Source organism: Papio anubis, chromosome 10 (genome assembly GCF_008728515.1).
Source record: "Papio anubis isolate 15944 chromosome 10, Panubis1.0, whole genome shotgun sequence".
Lineage (NCBI taxonomy): Eukaryota > Metazoa > Chordata > Mammalia > Primates > Cercopithecidae > Papio > Papio anubis.
The window spans coordinates 86,931,367-86,951,395 of record NC_044985.1 but is presented as its reverse complement, the minus strand read 5'-3'; the positions used below and the strand labels follow the sequence as shown (position 1 = coordinate 86,951,395).

Here is a 20,029-nt window from a genome sequence, read left to right as displayed (position 1 = left end):
CTCTAGGTCCAGATCTGCTGGTGAGTGTTAAGAAAATCATAATAGCATTCTCAAACCAACTCTCACAGAAAATAGAGGAAAACAGAACCCTGCCTAACTCATTTAATATGACCAGTATTGTTGTTTGAGCCACCAAATCAATAGTATTTTGTTACACCAGCCCAAGTAGACTAAGACAGATTTTGTTACAAAGAAATAGAGTGCTACTACAACAAAGGCCTAAGAATACAGAAGCAGCTTTAGAACTGGGTAATGGGTAGAGGCTGTAAGAGTTTTGAGGTGCATGCTGGAAATAGGGACCTTCAGGGCAATTCTGTTGAGCTCTCAAACATAAATAAGGAGCATGTTATTAAAAACTACTGGAAAGGCGATCCTTATTAAAAAGTGGCAAAGAACTTGGCTGAACTGTGTTCTAGTGTTTTGTGGAAGGTAGAATGTGCAGCAAGCAATGAAATTGGGTATTTAGCTAAGGGGATTTCTAAGTAAAGTGTTGAAGGAGCAGCTTAATTTCTCCTTCTCACTGCTTATAGTTAAAATGTGAGAAGACAGAAATAAACTGAAGAAGAAACTGTTAAACACAAAAGAACCAGAAGTTGAGATTTAGAAAATTTGCAGTCTATCCAAATTACAAAAAACAAACAAACAAACAAGAAAGCTTGTTCTAAAGAAAACACTGAGGGTGTGACTGATAAACAGACCATGGGTATAACTAGTGGACTTAATCAGCCAGCTCAGTGAGGCCAGGAATGGATATGGGATTATACCAGAAAAGGCACTACCATTTTGAACTAAAGGGGACAGAGAAAGTGGGAAGGAATGAAGGTAGACTGTTGGACTTCTTGGATTCTATAGACCAGACCATAAAGCTATTCGGTTTGAATGTGTGATAAGAAAAACTCTGAAAGCAATTCAGAGATTATGAGGGCTGCCACTCCCACCAAAGACCCAGGAGGCAAGGCTGTTTCCTCTTCCTTGGTTTCAAAGGGTAGGACCACAGGTCAGGTTTCAGTGGGCCAGGATGACCTACCCAGTGCCTCAATGGTGGGGCTGCCCTCACAGACAGCACTATGGGTGGGGCCCTTGCAGAGACCTGGGGCGGGGGGTGACACTGGCAACCCAGTGTGCATGGAGCACACAGTATCAACCAAAGAGGGCTATTCTCAAGCTGTAATTCCTAATAGAATTTACCCTACTAGGTTTTAGGCTCACCTGAGACCTGTCACACCTTTATTCCTTCCACTGTCTCCCTTTTGGAATGGGAATATGTATCCTATACCTGTTCCAATGTTGTACTCTGGTTACATATAACTTATTTCTTTTCACAGGTTTACAGCTGGAAAGGAATTTTGAGTCAGGATGAATTGTAACTTCAGTCTAACCAGTAACAGATTTAGAAATTAAGATAAGATTTTGAACTTTAGACTTACAGAGTTGATGTGAGAATAAGTTAAGACATTTGGGGCTGTTGGGGTAAAATGGATGTATTCTGTATGTGATAAGTACATGAATTGGGCAGGGGTGCAAGGACCGAGTGGTATAGAGTAAACTGTGTACCTCCAAAATTAGTATGTGGAAGCCCTAACACCTCCCCTATGTGACTGTATTGCAGATAGAGCCTTTAAATAAGTGATTAAAGTTAAATGAGGTCATAAAAGTAGAGCCTTGATCAAGAGAACTAGTGCCTTTATAAGAAGAGGAAGAGACAACAGTCTTTTTCCAACATGTGAGGACACAGCAAGAAGGTGACTATCTGCAAGCCACAAAGTCAGATCTCACCAGAAAATAAAACCTGCTGGACCTTCCAGTCTCCAGAACTATGAGAAATAAATTTCTGTTATTTAAGCTACCCAGTCTACAGTATTTTATTATGACAATCAAAGCAGACTAAGAAGACATATAAGGGAAAAAATCCTAGAAACCCTTACTGTTCTTGAACAGAGATACAAAATTTTTAAACAAAAAATCAATCAAATGCAGTAGTACATAAAAAGGATAATATACTATAATCCTAGCACTTTAGAAGACTGAGGAAGGAGGATTACCAGAGGTTAGGAGTTCAAGACTAGTCTGGAGGCAACACAGCAAGGCCATATCTACAAAAATATCTACAAAAACATTTTGTTAAATTAGCCAGCTGATATGGTTTGGATCTATGCCCCCACCCAAATCTCATGTTTGGCTGTAATCTCCAGTGTCGGAGGTAGGGCCTGGTGGAAAGTGACTGGATCACGGGGGCGGATCCTTCATGAATAGTTTAGCAGCATCCCTTTGGTGCTTTTCTAATGACAGAGTTCTCAAGAGATCTGGTCATTTAAAAGTGTTAGCACCTCCTGGCTTTCTCACTCTTGGTCCTGCTCCTGCTTCGACTTCTGCCTTGAGTAAAAGCTCCTGAGGCCTCCCCAGAAGCAGAGGCTGTCATGCTTCCTGTATTGCCTGCGGAACCATGAGCCAATTAAACCTCTTTCCTTTATAAATTACCCCAGTCTCAGGTATTACTTTATGGCAGTGTGGGAACAAACTAATACACTGCTTATCATGGTACAATCCTGTGGTCCTAGGTACTCAGGAGGCTGAGGCAAGAAAATCATTTGAACCCAGGGGTTTGAGGCTACAGTAAGCTATGATTATACCATAGCACTCCAGACTGGGCAACACAGCAACACCCTGTTTCTCCAAAAAAAAAAAAAAAAAAAAAAAAAAAGAGAAAGAGAGACAAATAAAAATTAACTATATAATCACAACCAAAGGTAGTTTAGGCCAGAAATATGATGTTAGTTTAATATTTGAAAATCAACCTATGTACTTTGCCAATTAACAAGCACCTCAAATAGATGTAGTAAAAGTATGTAAAAAAAAAAAAAAAGTCAACGTCCATTCAGTAATAAAAACTATTAGCAAAGTAGAGTTAGAATAAGACTTCTTCTACTTAATAAAGGGCATCTATTTTTAAAAACATATAGCTAATATCATATTTAATGGTGAAAGACTGAATTTTTTCCCTTCTACATGTGGGAACAAGGATATAAAAGTCAATACACAAAAACAAATTATATTTCTATATACTAGTTTTAAAAATGAAAAATACAATTTAAAACAAATCAGGCTGGGCATGGTGGCTTCACCTGTAATCCCAATACTTTGAGAGGCTGAGGTGGGAGGATCACTTGAGGCCAGGAGTCTGAGAACAGCCTAGGCAACACAGTGAGACTTTGTCTCCGTAAAAAAAATTGTTTATATTAGCCAGGCACAGTGGCACATGCCTATAGTCTTAGATATTTGGGAGGCTGACGTGAGAGGACCACCTGAGCTCACAAGTTGGAGGTTATATAGCGAGCTATGATTGCACTACTGTACTTCAGCCTGAGCAACAGAATGAGACCACATCTCTCCCCAAAAATGAATAAGATAAATCATTTACAAAGCGTACAAAATATACAATACTTTTGGATAAATTAACAAAATATGTGCACAACCTATATATACAAGAGACAAAGGCTTCTATGGGATACTTTACTTCTAAGCCAAGTGGCTCCCTGACACACCAATTTGATTTTATAACCGCATTTGGAGGACTTAAGAATAGCCCTTGGATGGCTGTGAGGACTCCTGATGAATAGAAACACCTTATACTGTTCTATTAGCATGCTAGGTTTCCTGTCCTCTATCCCATAAGTGAAGCCAGTTTCCAGAGATGGTTTACTGTGGAGCTTCATTACCTAGTTAGCTAGGTATCACTACTGGCGGTCAAGCAGAGTCAGTACTGCAGTCATCTTCAGCAAGCAATCAAAGGACTATTTCTGTCCTGTTTCATTTCACAGGGAAAAGAAAGAACTGAAGCAAATATGGCAAAATGTTAAGTGACAAATTTGAATGGGAAATATATACTCAAGGTACACACAGTGTTCCTTTTATAGTCTGCAAATTCTATATTTTTGAAAGATGGCATATATAAGTCACATATATAGGGGCTAACTCTCTCAAGTTTCCTATTTTCACTAAAAATTCTGAAGTTATAAAATATACCACCATTGGTCGGGCATGGTGGCTCATGTCTGTAATCCCAGCACTTTGGGAGGCTGAGGTGCGTGGATTATCTGAGGTCAGGAGTTCAAGACCAGCCTGGCCAACATGGTGAAACCCTGTCTCTACTAAAAATATAAAAATTAGCCGGGTGTGGTGGCCTATGCCTGTAATTCCAGCTTTTTGGGAGGCTGAAGCAGGACAACTGCTTGAATCCAGGAGGTGGAGGCTGCGGTGAACCAAGATCGCGCCACTGTACTCTAGCCTGGGGCAACAGCATGCAACTTCGTCTCAATAAAAAAGTAACTAAATAAAATAAAATATACCACCATCATTAAAATATTTTTATTCTAAAAAAAATTTTTTTGAGAATAGCACATTAAATAAAACCACGTACAATAATTGCAGCCAAACACAAATCATGTACCTTACTCCAGTGACAAGTTCTTACAACCTTTATTTTATAAATTAACAAAGCTGAATCAAGATCAGAATCAGAGTAAGAATAAAAAGTAATCAGAGTAAGATGATAATCATAGCAAGAGAAATTAGAGGTGTTACTTACGATAAAAGAAAGGGACGAATTCCACTGTGAGAGAAGCTGGTTTATATTTCTGTCTGCTCTTTTCCACAGTACTAAGGCTTCGTCTATCATTAAAAAGAAGTCAATAATAAATTACAACATGGGCAAGCAGACATGGCACAATTACAAAAACAATTATAAAACAAATTTAATATTTTACTTTTGATTTGTGTCTTGAACCATGTATCTCTAGGATTCGCATAATCTTGAAAAGAAGTCTAGCAAATAACTGAACTGTCCATCAATTAAAAGATTTATTTTTTTGAATTATGCAACATGGTAGCTAGGTTAAATCTCCAAATAACTGTAAAATGAACAAGAAGCCAGCCCTTAAAATTTCCAATCTGTACAAGAATTTGTTCGGCAGTAACGCTAAACTGACAGCTCAGACTAGTAGAATATTTTTATCAGAAATCCAGGCTACTCTGCCACTTTCTGAAACTTTATAATAATGAATAATGAGGCCATATATTAGCTTCTTTCATCTTGAGGATACAGATCCAGTATGGGCTGGGATTATTTCTGTTTTTTAATGACAATTTCAGTAGTTTTGATGGATATTATGTTTTCTACAGGCTTTGATAAAGCCAATACAAATTGCCCGTGTTTTTAACAAGAACATTTCAATTCAATACAAAATGAATCTTTTAGATGGGCATAGTGGTGTGGAGATTGGAGAATAAAGTGTAGTATTATGATGATACTTCCAACTAGTAGATGGTAAATTTTTTAAAATCACAGATATTTTTTCATTCCCTAAAAAAGCATTTAAAATTACTAAAGCCAACAAAAATAGAAAATATTTAAAGGACAGCCACATAGAAATTCTGTACATCTAAATATGATCAACTGATAAAGCACTGGTCTAAGATGCTTTCTTCTTAATGACCATAATTGAGCTATTGAAATTCCTTTCCTTATAATTATTTCAAACCTGAGAAGAAATTTCAGTTCATCATAGAACAAACCACATAGGATAAGCATAGCTGGACTCAGTGATAGCAAAATAAAGAGTTCAAAGATCCAGATCTACTATCCAAATTCATTAGAAATCATATTAGACCTCATTTGCTACTGCACTGCCTTCCAAATCTATGCCTATTTCCAGTGTGTGGAAGGCAGAACCCAGCTGTATTTATTTTAATTTCAAACATAACATGTTAGAACATTAATAGATCTTCCTATCTAATTAAGACCATTATCAAAGATGTTCATGTTTTTGTAACAATACAAAATTCACTGGAGTTTCAAATAAAAAATTCAATCATGTGGTAAAAAAATTAATTTTAAAAGGATAAAATTTAATTCAGCTTTCAGTTAGGTTTTTCCATGGGATTATTATCATTTTTTGCATACATTATAAATTATGGTATTAACTAAGACCATAATTTAGTTAGATTGCTTGTATCCTATCCAGACAACCTATGCTACAAACAATAAACATCCTCACCTGATTAACATAATGCAAATGTACTTCTACAATTTGTGATCAATGACTCATTCTAAAGTTCCTGTATTAGACGTAACATATGCACATAATTTCCAATATATTTGTGGTAAAAATTTAATATGCTAACATAAACAAAAGGGGTGAGAACTATTACACACATTAGAACACAAAAATTAAAGCACAAGCAGTTTGTACTGCATGTTTTCAATAAGTTAGTAGAGCTAAAAATGAACCTTAGTCTTATACCATTTGTAGAATGTAGCACAGTTAATTGCTCCATTATTATTTGATATTTGGGCCAAGCACCTAGCATTTAGCAGATGGTAATACCTATCAACTGGTTGTCTGAGAGGGCTGTAAAACACTTATTTTGCATCTCAGTTTTCTAAGTTTATGTCCTTGGTTGATTTAACCATGTTGCTGCTGCTGTTTGTTTTTTTTTTGAGATGTAGTCTCGCTCTGTCGCCCAGGCTGGAGTGCAGTGGCGTAACCTCAGCTCACTGCAAGCTCCGCCTCCCAGGTTCACGCCATTCTCCTGCCTCAGCCTCCTGAGTAGCTGAGAGTACAGGCGCCTGCCACCAGACCTGGCTAATTTTTTTGTATTTTTAGTAGAGACGGGGTTTCACTGTGTTAGCCAGGATGGTCTCGATCTCCTGACCTCGTGATCCACCCGCCTTAGCCTCTCAAAGTGCTGGGATTACAGGCGTGAGTCACGGCGCCCGGCCACCATGCTTCTTTTTTGTACTCACATCATACCTAGGACATAATAATTATTCTTAATTTTATTTGGAAAAAATTCAAGTTTTGGCAAAAGTTGCAACAATAAGAATAGATCAAAGAACATCAAATAGAGTTTACCCAAGTTCACTGTTAACACTTTATCCCGAATTTTTTTTTTCTTTTAGAGACAGGGTCTTGCTCTATTGCCCAGACTGGAGTGAAGTGGTGCTATCCTAGTTCACTGTAACCTCTAACTCCTGGGCTCAAGCCATCTTCCCATCTCAGCCTCCTGCAAAGCTAGGACCACAGGTGCAAGCCACCATACGCAGTTAATTTTTTTTTTATTTTTTGTGAGGATGGGGTCCTGCTATGTTTCCCAGGTTGGTCTCTAACTCCTGGGTTTAAGTAATCCTCCTACCTCAGCCTCCCAAAGTGTCCCACAGGCATGAGCCACTGTGCCCGGCCTCATTATATATAGAAAATCACATATATCATGGTCCTTCATCTCTTAATATTGTAGTGAATATTTACTAATAGGGATATAGTCTTATATAACACCATAGTATAGTTATAAACTTCAATAAATTTAACACTGATACAACACTTTTATGTAATCTACCAACCATATTCCAGTTTTGTCAATTCACCCACTAACATCTTTTGTAGCATTTCCCTCTTCCAATACAGCTTCCAGGCCAGGGTGAGGTATTGCATTTGGTGTCTCTTTAGCCTCTTTTAATCTAAAACATTTCCAGAATCCCTCTTTGTGATATTTTTAAAGAAAGTTGTCCTCCAGCCTTCCTTTTTTTAAAAATTAGAATGTTCTTCACTTGGGGTTTGCATGTTTTCTCACAATTAGATTCAGACTATGCATGCTTGGCTGGAATAACACATAAGCAATGACGTGTTCTTCTCAGGGTTATCACATGTGGAGGACATGATACCCATCTACTTCTTACTGATAATCAGTTAATTTTGATCATCCAACCAACTGGATTATTTGGTCCAGTACTGTCCAAAATAATTACTAATTTTTCAATTACAAGTAATAAGTAATTGTGGGGAGACATTTTAAAACCACACACATGGCCGCACGCAGTGGCTCACACCTATAATCCTAGCACTTTGGGAGGCTGACACAGGCGGATCACCTGAGGTCAGGAGTTCAAGACCTGTCTGGCCAATATGGTGAAACCCTGTCTTGACTAAAAATAAAAAATTAGCCGGGCGTGGTGGTGCACGCCTGTAATCCCAGCTGCTTGGGAGGCTGAGGCAGGAGAATTGTTTGAACCTGTGAGGCAGAGGTTGCAGTGAGCTGAGATCACGGTACTGCACTTCAGCCTGGGCGACAGAGCAAGACTCCACCTCAAAACAAACAAACAAACAAACAAAAAACATACACATATCATGCTCCCAACCAAAACTTCCCCCTAGGTTTAACATCCATGAATGATTCTTGCCTGATCCAATCTTACTATGATGTGTCCAAAATGTGTTTTTTTCCCCCAACTCCAGCATCCCCTCTATATTTACTAATTGGCACTTGGAATTTTACTGTAAGCAACACCCTTCACTTCTCCCTTATCTATCACTGGTATGAACTCATAAATTTTCTTCCTGAATGGTTACATAATTCATTACTGTAATTATTTTGTACATATATTGTCCCAGGTTTGACAAGTAGGAGGCACAGGGCATACCTTAACATAATTCTTTTTCTCTTGGCAAGGCAAGGAATCCTACTAAACTTGCACTAGTCACAAAGTAGGAACTCAATAAGTATATTTTTGAACAAATGTTTAAATGAATGAACAAGTCACATTGAAGGAAGATTTCTTTTTCTCTTTTCTCTTCTTTCTTCTTCTCCTTCTTCTTCTTCCTCTTTCTTCTCTCTCTCTCTCTTCTCCTTCCTTCCCTCCCTCCCTCTTTCCTTTCCTTCCTTTTTCCACTCCTTTCTCCTCTACTCTCCTTTTCTCCATCCCTCCTTTCCTTCCTCCCTCCCTCCCCTTTCTCTCTTTCAGGTTTTGCTGTCACCCAGGTTGGAATGCAATAGTGTGATCATAGCTCACTGCAGGCTTCAACTCCTGGGCTCAGTGATCCTCTCACCTCAGCCTCCCAAGTACTTGGAACTACAGGCACATATCACCACACCCGGCTAATTTTTTTTTTCTTTTTTTTCTAGATGGGGTCTTATACTCCTGGCCTCAACCAATCCTCCTGCCTCGGCCTCCTAAAGTGCTGGGATTACAGGTGTGAGCCACCATGCCTGGCTGATTTATTTCCCTATACTTATTTTAGTTCCACTTGAGGAAATCTTTCCAACTTTCTGAGATTCTGTAAGTAGAATCAAAATTGAGATAACAGATTAATCAAATCTACAAAAAGCATCTATTTGTTTTCATCAAATAAGAAAAGAAATAGTTTTAAATGGCTTTGTATTTGGAATTATGTTAATTTTAATTAAATCTATTCTAACCTGCTTTAGCTATTTTGGTAAGCAATAAATAAACAATGAATAAGAAAATATATATCTTCTTAATTTCCACTTAATTTCAGAATCAGACTAATAAATAAGGTGTAAATTATTGCTGTAGATTCCTTTCTATAAGTCTTCCATGAGCAATGGATTTCTCCTAATTCCATTTTTTAATCTCCCTGTCAAAGTCAAAGAAACCCAAGTCTGAATTCCCTGCTTTATCATTTATCTTTGAAGCAGTTCTTACATTACTGGCAAGATTGCTATGCATATTAGAGATAATACATACACAGCTTCTAATGTAATTCCTGGCAAATATATGCATGCATTCGTTAAATGCTGCTACTCATCCTCTACTTTGCCCCCCTTTCTGTTGCCATCTTACATAAGCAGAATTATCTTCCTATATTATGTTAATAGCATATAAAATTTTCTTCTTTTTGGGTTTCTGGGCTGTGCTCCTAGCTCGGGCTCCCTCTCCTCAGCTCTGAGAGGCCTTAGGTGGTTCTGTGGCAGCCTCTGTTGCCTGTGACCTGCAGGCCCTGCAAGATCCCCGGGCAAGATGCCGGAGCATGCTGGAAGCTGGAATGTGGACTCAGTGACTTTTGAGGATGTGGCTGTGACCTTCACCCAGAAGGAGTGGGCGTTGCTGGATTTTTCCCAGAAGAAACTCTTATAGAGATGTGACACAGGAAACCTTCAGGAATTTGGCTTCTACAGGAAACAAATGGGAAGACCAGAATGTTGACGATCCAGTCAGAAAATATGGGAGAAATGTAAGTCATATGGTAGAGAGACTGTGTGAAGGTAAACAAAATAGTCAATGTGGAGATACCTTCAGCCAGAATTCAAATCTTAATCTGAACAAGAAAGTTTCTACTGAAGTAAAATCATGTGTATGCAGAATGTGTGGAAAAGTCTTCATATGTCATACATCTCTACATAGGTATATTGTGTCTCACAGGTATATTGTATCTCACTCTGGACACAAACTATTTGAGTGTGAGGACTGTGAAATGAAGCCATATAAATGTAAACAATGTGGGAAAGCCTTTCTCTCACAGGTGTTTGAAGACACATGGTAATGCACAGTGATAATGGATTTTATAAATGTACAGTATGTGGGGAAAACTTTATTTTCCCCAGTTTATTTAAAATGCACCAGAAAACTCACACTGGAGAAAAAAAATCCTATAAATGTAAACATTGTGGTAAAGACTTCAATTATTCCAGAAACGTCACGAACATGAAAGAACTCATAGAGGAGAGAAACCCTATACAAGCAAGAAATGTGATAAATTATTAACTTCTTCCTATGTCCTTCAACAACATGAAATGATTCATACTGGAGAGAAACCCTATAGATGCAGAGAATGTGGTAAAGCCTTTACAACTTCCAGTTTCCTTCAAAGGCTCACAGTGGAGAAAAGCCTTGGGAATGTCAAAAATGTGGTAAATCATTCACACTTTCCAGTTCCCTTTGATGACATGAAAGAACTCAAACTGAAGAGAAACCCTTGGATATAAGTAAAGTGGTAAAGCCTTCACTTCTCCCAGATCCTTTCAACAGCATGAAAGAAGTCATATTGGAAAAAAACCATGTGAATGGAAGGAATGTGGTAAAGACTTCAGATGTTCTAGTTCTATTAGAACAAATGAAAAAACACATAGTGGGATTGTGAGGAATACTGGAAAACATGCAATTTTCCCAGTTCCCTTTGAAAACTAAGAAAAACTCATACTGGGGGAAAAATGAATGTAAAAAAACTGGCAAAGTCCTCAGTTTTCCCAGTTTCTTTCAAGGACATAAAAGGGTCCCCAATAGAGAAAAACCCTGTAATTCTTAGAAATGTGGCAAAGCCTTCAGTTCTTCCATTTTTCTTTGAAATATGTAAGAAGTCAGTGGAGATAAGCCTTATAAATTTAAATGTGTGGTAATTTCTTTAGTTCATAAGTTTCATTTGATACTTGAACTCATTTTTTAAAAATTCCTATAAATGTACAGAGTGTGAGAGTACCTTCATTTGTCTAATTGTCTAACACATGTTCAAGACACATGGTAACAAACTGTAGATGGACCTTATAAATGTGAGAGGACTCTGGATTGGAAGCACAGCAGTGTAGAAAATACAGAAATGTTTTTAAATTTAACAATTACTTCAAAAGTTTTGTAAAACTCTCACTAGGAAGAAATTCTATAAAAGTTGGTAAACTGGAAAGCCTGATGTAAATTAATGCTCAGAAATGCACATAAGTGGAATGTTATTCTCATTGTAAATATTTTGCTTATCAGTGATTCATTGCTAAAGAGGGTCTCTGTACTTTTGATTTCTACTTCTGCAAGAAAACCTCAATGTGAAAATTCTGTAGATACTCTTTCAGCAATGCTACATGAGTTTAATAGGTAGTGGATTTTTAAAAAATTAAATTAGTAAAATTCTTCTCTCTTAAGTGTGTTGGATCTCTGGGTAAATTAAAATGTATTCCTATATGAAGGTAATTTTAATTTTTATGTAATTTTTAAAGTTCTCTGATTAATGGGCCATTGAAAAATGTGGTTTTGTTAACATTTGGAATTTTCTCACTGGCCTCATCTGGCAAGTTTTGGTTATCTGTATATGTTTTCTACATTATATAGGAAAATTACTCTTTTTTGGTGTAATAATATTTGTTGTATTTTCCTTTTTAATAAAGAGTTATCAAAAAACTTTTCTTCTTTTTGACTCTCAAAAACTGTTTTTAGCTACCAATTTTATCTAATTTGTTATCAAAACTACCTTTAATAAATCTTCTCTCCCCATCTTTATATTCATTTTGCTATTATTAAAGATTCCTTTAAAAGCCTCTCTTCTGCCATTTTCAGACTGGTTTTATGTTCCTCTTTCTGTATCTGTCTTGCTGTCTATAAAGAAAAGTTATGCCATTGTTTCAAAACTTAAAATATGTTCCCTTAGATTTGCCATTGCTGAAAAGTCTAAGGCGGAGGATGGAGAAGTAGCAAGAGTAGGAGGAAGAGGAGGAAGAGACACACTTTCCTTAGAGAAATCTCTGGCATACATGTCAAAATGTGGGAACGCTGATTAGTTAGAACCAAAGTGCTAATGAGTATAAAGACTACAGATGAAGCACTGTTAAGTGTCTCTTTGTATCTTTTTTTAAAAAGACAGGTCTCTATAGCTAACTGAAGCCTTGAACTCTTAGGCTCAAGCAGTCCTCCCACCTCAGCAACCCCAGTAGCTGGGACAACAGGCATGAGCCACCACATCCGGCTCCCTTTTTGTACTTTTAAAGACTCATAAGCAGGGCATAAGCAGAGATAAAAAGTAGTCACGGCACTAATTGCCAACTATTTCTACCCCTTCTAGTCACATGGTAGATTTTAACTTGGCCCCACTGTAGTAGACAGGGACAGACGGGGACATGTAATCACAGTTCTGGCCAATGAGTTCAGAATGAAAATGACATGTGTCATGTAGCATGACCAGACAAGACAAGAACATTAAATTGCCAATTTGACACCTTTCAAAACTTTTTCTCTCACACTTGGTGACTACAAACGCTAAAATGCTGGCTGCTCTGTTAGTCTGGGACCTTTAGTGACTATGATGAGTAGAGGCTCTCTGCTTACCCACAATAGACAGACAACATGAAAAAGAAGTAAATCTTTTGTTATTCTAATTCCCTTGTTTGTTACTGATGCATAATTTATTCCTCCTGTCTAACTGAAATTTTGTATCTTTAACCAACATTTTCCCAATCTCCAACTCCCAGGATGTATTCTGATTTCAATAAAATATTATATCACTATATAGAACATACAAAAAGTGCTACCACATAGTATATATAAATGTTCTCTTGGTTATCAATTCTTCACCATTGTCTAATGGTATGGGGGCTATACTACCCTGGAAACCCTGAAAAATCTATAAAAATAATTTAGTAATGAAATTTCGCAATCAAGTTGCAGGAAGTAGAAATTATTTACAAATTGGTCAGGCTAAGTTGAAAATGAAAATGGAAATCTTGAGGAGATTTGGGAGATTTAAAAAAGAGGTCTGATTGAGAGTGATGATACAATTCTTTGTAATCTGTGCCCACAGGTAAGAACAGTATGTGACTTTAAAATTCTTCTCTTTGAGCTCCGTACTGGTAATTAAGGTATTGTCACCAAGCTACCAACCCACTCTTCTATATTCTCTCTGCTTTGTGATGCTGGGACAGGCATCATGCAAACTTTCTTTTTCCAGCTGCCTCCCTTTTGGGCTCCCTAATAGAAGGTACTAGATGAAGCGTGGAAGAAAGAGAGCAAGGATTGGTTCACAATGCTCTTTTTCTGTATACTCATCAGCATCACACCAGCAAGAATTCTTAATTGTAGCAACGGCAGTTGGTTCCTGTCTTCAGCTTATTTTTGGCAATCCCAGAAGGAGCCTCTTGACCGCTCAAGAGATATCAGCACCAGCTATGCAATGCTCCTTCCTCAGAGGTCTGAACCACAGTGCTGTAGGGCATCTTCTCCAAAGTCTAGATTCTGATAACTTCATTCTCTTCCCTTTGTTCCCATGACTGCAGGGAAAGCAGCTGTTTCCTAAAGTTAATGTCCTACCTTTGCTTTGTCAATTCTCTTTTTTTTTTTTTTTTTTTGAGACGGAGTCTGGCTCTGTCACCCGGGCTGGAGTGCAGTGGCCAGATCTCAGCTCACTGCAAGCTCCGCCTCCCGGGTTCCCGCCATTCTCCTGCCTCAGCCTCCCGAGTAGCTGGGACTACAGGCGCCCGCCGCCTCGCCCGGCTAGTTTTTTGTATTTTTTTAGTAGAGACGGGGTTTCACCGTGTTCGCCAGGATGGTCTCGATCTCCTGACCTCGTGATCCGCCCGTCTCGGCCTCCCAAAGTGCTGGGATTACAGGCTTGAGCCACCGCGCCCGGCCTGCTTTGTCAATTCTCTAATTTGTTTATCAATTTCCTTGTATTAGATCCTCTCTTTTAAAATATCTAGTTTGAGGAGGCTGGGTGCAGTGGTTCATGGGTATAATCCCAGTACTTTGGGAGGCTAAGGTGGGAGGACTACTTGAGCCTAGGAATTCAAGACTAGTCTGGGCAACATAGTGAGATCTCATGTCTAAAAATAAAAATAAAAATATTTAGTGTGGTTTCTGTTTTCCTTATGGGATCCTGATGACATAAACTTTACAATTAAAAATAAATGGACAAAGGCCGGGCACGGTGGCTCCCAGCACTTTGGGAGGCCAAGGCAGGTAGATCACGAAATCAGGAGATCGACACCATCCTGGTCAACATGGTGAAATTCCATCTCTACTAAAAATACAAAAATTAGCCGGGTGTGGTGGGGCACTCTTGTAATCCCAGCTACGCAGGAGGCTGAGGCAGGAAAACTGCTTGAACCTGGGAGGCGGAGGTTGCAGTGAACTGAGATCATGCCACTGCACTCCAGCCTGGTGACAGCAAAACTCCATCTCAAAAAAAAAAAAAAAAAAAAAGAAATGGACAAAATACTGCTAAAAAGCATTTTCTAATTATAAAGTACGTTTTTAAAAAAAGAACTTTTCCTGAAAAACATTTATACTGTATTTGATGTTACTACACCTTTAACATTTCTTATCAGATTATTAGTACTCAAAATTGTATTGCAAAATACAAGTTCAGGGTATATGTAATTATTCAGAAGTAGAATTTATCACTAATTCATTCCCTCCAACATATTTCTCTAGCTCAGAGTTAAACCTGTGGGTCTTATATACTTCTTTCCAATTGCTTTCATAGAGGAGACCTGCTTTGAAGAATCAGATATATTATGACACTCAGGTTTTAAATGAACATTATTATTTATAAGACATACCCTGAAATTCTATGTCTCCAATTCCGATATGGATCATATAAGCTTTCACAAAATGCCAATGCATGGATCACAAATTCTTCAACAGATGTCTGATCGGCCATTTCCTTCTCTTTTTTTTTGCTTTTTAACTGAGAACAAAGTTAAACATAAAATTAAAGACATGTCTTACTTATCATCTAACAATAAGTCATTTGTATTCAAATAAGCCAAACTTTCCCTTTGAGACTAAAAGAGTCATTTAATCATATGGACTGGATACAGCCTCTACGATTTTAAGCATGTCCTATGATAGGTTTAAAATAAATAGCCAAACATCTTTTGAAAAAGTAATGTTTACAGTAAGAAGGATATGTGATAAATAATACATAAAAATCACAAATTGTATCATTTTAAAAGCCATTAATAAAACACTTGAATTTTTAAATTAAATAACAGTATATATAATAACTACTTGTCTACATTTAGGTAATATGTACAAGATTTCTGAAATATATATTACCCAACAATAAGTTTAAGTCTCTTCTCAATTATTACCTCTTCTGAAAATATTTAACTATACTGACTATAATATAAAAAAAAAGTAGGCCGGGCTCGGTGGCTCACGCCTGTAATCCCAGCACTCTGGGAGGCCGAGGCAGGCGGATCACCTGAGGTCAGGAGTTTGAGACCAGCCTAACCAACATGGAGAAACCCCGTCTCTACTAAAAATACAAAAGTTGGCCGGGTGCAGTGGTGCATGCCTGTAATCCCAGCTACTTGGGAGGCTGAGGCAGGAGACTCGTTTGAACCCGGGAGGTGGAGGCTGTGGTGAGCCAAGATCGGGCCATTGTACTCCAGCCTGGGCAACAAGAGTGAAACTTCATCTCAAACAAACAAACAAACAAACAAAAAGTTAAACCTAGTTGCTCTCAGTAAAGTGACAAAAATGATTAGTTCACACCTACTTGCTGAATATAGAGCGTTGTCATGGTGATGACATAATTAATGTACGAGCAAGTCCCAATTTCTTCCACATTTGACAGATTTCTGTGAGAAAAAGAGACTTTAATTTTTTACACATGAATGTTGAACAAAACATATGTTCGTGAATTCAGCTTGAATTATGAGAACATAAGTTGGCAAACAAAATGCAAATGACATTTATTAAAACATAAAATCAATATGGTTATATAACTGCTCTCCCACCAAGACTGTGAAATATACCTCAAGCACAATTTAACTACTATAGACAGAGAATGTTTAAAAAGTATATGCTGATTAGCCTCTATTTATTACTGAAAATTGGAAAATATCACAAAGTAGAAACAGAAAAGAAAAAATAAACACCAACATCTTGCAATCTCAAAATAAGAAACTATGTACATCTACATTATTTCCTTACAGATTTTTTGTCCCTATGCAGATTCTTAGTTTTCTTTTCCGTATATACTGTTGGCATTATAACACATGTGCAGTATAATCATCTTCACTTTGCTTTTTGAATTACAGTTCTCTTTTAAGGCTGTCATATTTCCTCAACTACATTAAAAGTCCTTGAAAAAGGGCTAACAGCATCTTTACTCACTCTAAGAGGGCACAGCATCATATTTTGTTTAAAGCAGTGGGTTTGTAAGTGCTTGGTGTTTAACTAAAATGTGGTCCCTCATTTTTATTCCATTTTTATAAGACTGAGGTAAAACATGATAATATTCATTATATCTAAAATCTTTTCCTTGACATAATAAAAAAGCAACATTCATTAATTTTGTTATGAGATATTGTGATCTTGTAAAACATTTTATGTCTTAAAATCCAGTAAATGCTAATTTTAGAAAAATTAACAGAATGAATAGACTTCTTCTTTTTTAAGAGATGGGGTCTTGCTCCGCTGCCCAGGCTAGAGCGAAGTGGTACAATCATAATGTTCTGCAGCATCAAACTCTTGGGCTCATGTAATCCTCCCACCCCAACTTCCTGAGAAGCTGGGACTACAGGTATGTGCCACTAGGCCTGGCTAACTTTTTAAATTTTTTGTTGAGATGAGGGTCTCACTTTGTTGCCCAGGCTGGTCTTGAACTCCCGGGCTCAAGCAATCCTCCTGCCTCAGCCTCCCCAAGGGCTGAGATTACAGGTGTCAGCCACCACACCCACCCAACCAACAGACTTCTTAATGTAAGAAGTCAGACTGGCATGACAACTTGGAGAAAACAGGGTAAGGCAGAGGCAAAATTGGAACCTTCTGCAAGAATTCTGCTTCCAATAATAGTGGACTAAGATCAGTCCTCTCCCTGACAACAACTAGAAAACATGGACAAAACATTTTTTTAAAAATCTCTTTAAAGGCAGGGGAAAATTAATAAGGAAGTGAAAAACCACAGATCCAAGATACAGAACAAAGAAACACAGAAAGAGATGAGAGCTGCATTTAGATCCATTTTTGCACTAATACTTCTACCAGTCCTGACAGGGGTAGATGAAACAATAAGAAGCTGCTGATTGCATCTGACAGTCTCACGGTGCTCAAAAGGGACAAAAATTAGAATTCAGAGCCCGAAAATGACTGTCTCTAAGGCTGTGGCTTAAGATCCCAAAAGGCAACACTCAAGAAGTAAAGGTGAAATGAAAATAGATTAGTAGTCACAGAGACTAAGTCCAAGTCAGCTTAATCATTCACTGTATTAGAGGGATACTTTTCCAAAAACTAATGTACATTAACTGAGAATAAAGACAGTAGTATCCCCAGCCTAAAAGTATCTCTATGATTTTTCAAAAATAATAACCAACACTTACTCAAAAATAACAACTCACATGAGAAGGCAACACAAGTTTGAAAATCAAAAGAAACAATACACAAAAGAAACAGACCTACAATATGAGCAAAAGTAAAAGAAAAAGAGGTTGGGTGTAGTGGTTCATGCCTGTCTGTAATCCCAACACTTTGAGAAGCTGAGGCAGGAGGATTGCATGAGCCCAGGAATTCGAGACTAGCCTGGGCAACATAGCAAGACAGTAATTTAAAAAAAAAATTTTTTTTTTTTTGAGGTGGAGTCTCGCTCTGTCACCCAGGCTGGAGTGCCGTGGCGTGATCTCGGCTCACTGCAACCTCCGCCTCCTGGGTTAAAGCAATTCTCCCGCCTCAGCCTCCCAAGTAGCTGGGATTACAAGTGTGTGGCGCTATTCCTAGCTAATTTTTGTATTTTTAGTAGAGACGGGGTTTCACTATGTTGGCCAGGCTGGTCTGGAACTCCTGAACTCAAATGATCGGCTTGCCTTGGCCTCTCAAAGTGCTGGGATTACAGCCCTGAGCCACTGCGCCCAGCCAGCAGGACAATAATTTTTTTTAAAACAATTGGCCAGACATGGTGGTGTGCCTCCCAGCTACTCAGAAGGTTGAGGTGGGAGGATCACTTGAGCCAGGGAGATTGAGGCTGTAGTGAGCCATGATCATGTCAGTACACTCCAGCCTGGGTGATGGAGCAAGACTCTGTCTCAATTTTTTTAAAAAAGCATAATCCATGAAAGAAAAAAGTTAAGTCAAACTTCATTAAAATTAAAAGCTTCTGCTTTGCAAAACACTATTAAAAGAATAAAAAGACAAGTCACAGACTATCAAAAAATATTTACAAACCAGATACCTGCCAGACACAGTGGCTCATGCCTGTAATCTCAATATTTTGGGAGGTTGAGGTGGGAGGATCGCTTGAGCCCAGGAGTTACAGACCAGCCTGGGCAATATAGCGAGACCTCATCTCTACAAAAAATAAGAAATTAAAAAACATCAGCCAAGTATGGTGGCATGTACCTGTGGTCCCAATTACTTGGGGTGTGGGGTACTGAAGTAGGAGGATAACTTGAGGATGCAGTGAGCTATGATCACGCCACTGCACCTCAGGCAACAGAACTCATTGCACCTGGGCAACAGAGTAAAAACCTGTCTCAAAACCACGACGACAACTCCAAAAAACCAAAACAACAACAACAACAACAAAAAAAAACCCAGATAACTGATAAAGGAATTACATCTGAAAACAGTCAAAGATGTCTTAAAACTTAATAAGAAAACAACCCAATTTTTAAAAATGAGGAAAAGATCTAAATAGACACTTTACCAAAGAAGATACAAATGGTATATAGCCATATGAAAAGATGGTGAACATCTTTTGTCATTAGGAAATTGCAAATTAAAACAATGAGATACTACAAACACCTATTAAAACGACTAAAATCTAAAAGAACAGTATAATCCAGTATTGGAAACCATGGAGAGCAACAGGAACTCTCATTCATTGTTGGTGGGAATGCAAAATGGTATAGCCATTTTGGAAGACAATTTTGCACTGACAAAGCTAAACATAAGCTTACCATATGACACAGCAATTATATTCTTCAGTATTTACCTAAATGAGTTCAAAACTTATGTGTATGCAAAATCTGCACACAGATGTTTGTAGCAGCTTTATTCATGACTGCCAAAAACTGGAAGTAACCAAGATGTCCTGCAACAGGGGAATGAATAAACAAACTGTGGTATGTCCATAAGTAGAGTATTATTCTGTGACAAAAAGAAATGGGCTATCAAGCTACAAAAAGACATGGAGGAGGGTCAGGTGCGGTGGCTCATGCCTATAGTCCCCGTTTGATCAAGGCAGAAGGATCGCTTGAGCCCTGGAGTTTGAGACCAGCTTGGGCAACATGGCGAAACTCCTTCTCTACAAAAAATACAAAATAATAATAATAATAACTGGGCATGGTAGCATGTACCTGTAGTCTCAGCTACTCAGAGGCTGAGGTGGAAAGATAATGAGACCGGGAGGTCAAGGATGCAAAGAGCCCTTACCAAGCCACTGCACTCCAGTGTAGTTGACAGAGTAAGACCTTGTCTAACAAACAAACAAACAAACAAACAAACAAGAAAAGTCATGCGGGACCCTTAAATGCATATTGC

The 20,029-nt window shown here is 38.1% G+C and overlaps 1 protein-coding gene across 10 annotated transcripts in view; it reads right to left on the bottom strand.

Annotated features, from left to right (window-relative positions):
• NBEAL1 (neurobeachin like 1) overlaps positions 1 to 20,029 on the bottom strand; it is a 205,692-nt gene that overhangs the window by 141,998 nt on the left and 43,665 nt on the right. For 8 of the 10 annotated variants that reach the window (XM_009182816.4, XM_009182820.4, XM_003907834.5 and 5 more), the window contains 3 exons: positions 16,050 to 16,131; positions 15,106 to 15,233; positions 4,586 to 4,668 (listed from right to left, as the gene is read on the bottom strand). In XM_009182816.4, coding sequence (XP_009181080.2) covers positions 4,586 to 4,668; positions 15,106 to 15,233; positions 16,050 to 16,131 — 293 coding nt within the window. Of the gene's footprint in view, positions 1 to 4,585; positions 4,669 to 15,105; positions 15,234 to 16,049; positions 16,132 to 19,481; positions 19,581 to 20,029 lie in introns of those variants that run through there. The other 2 variants (XM_021923894.2, XM_009182822.3) reach the window with 2 other exon arrangements.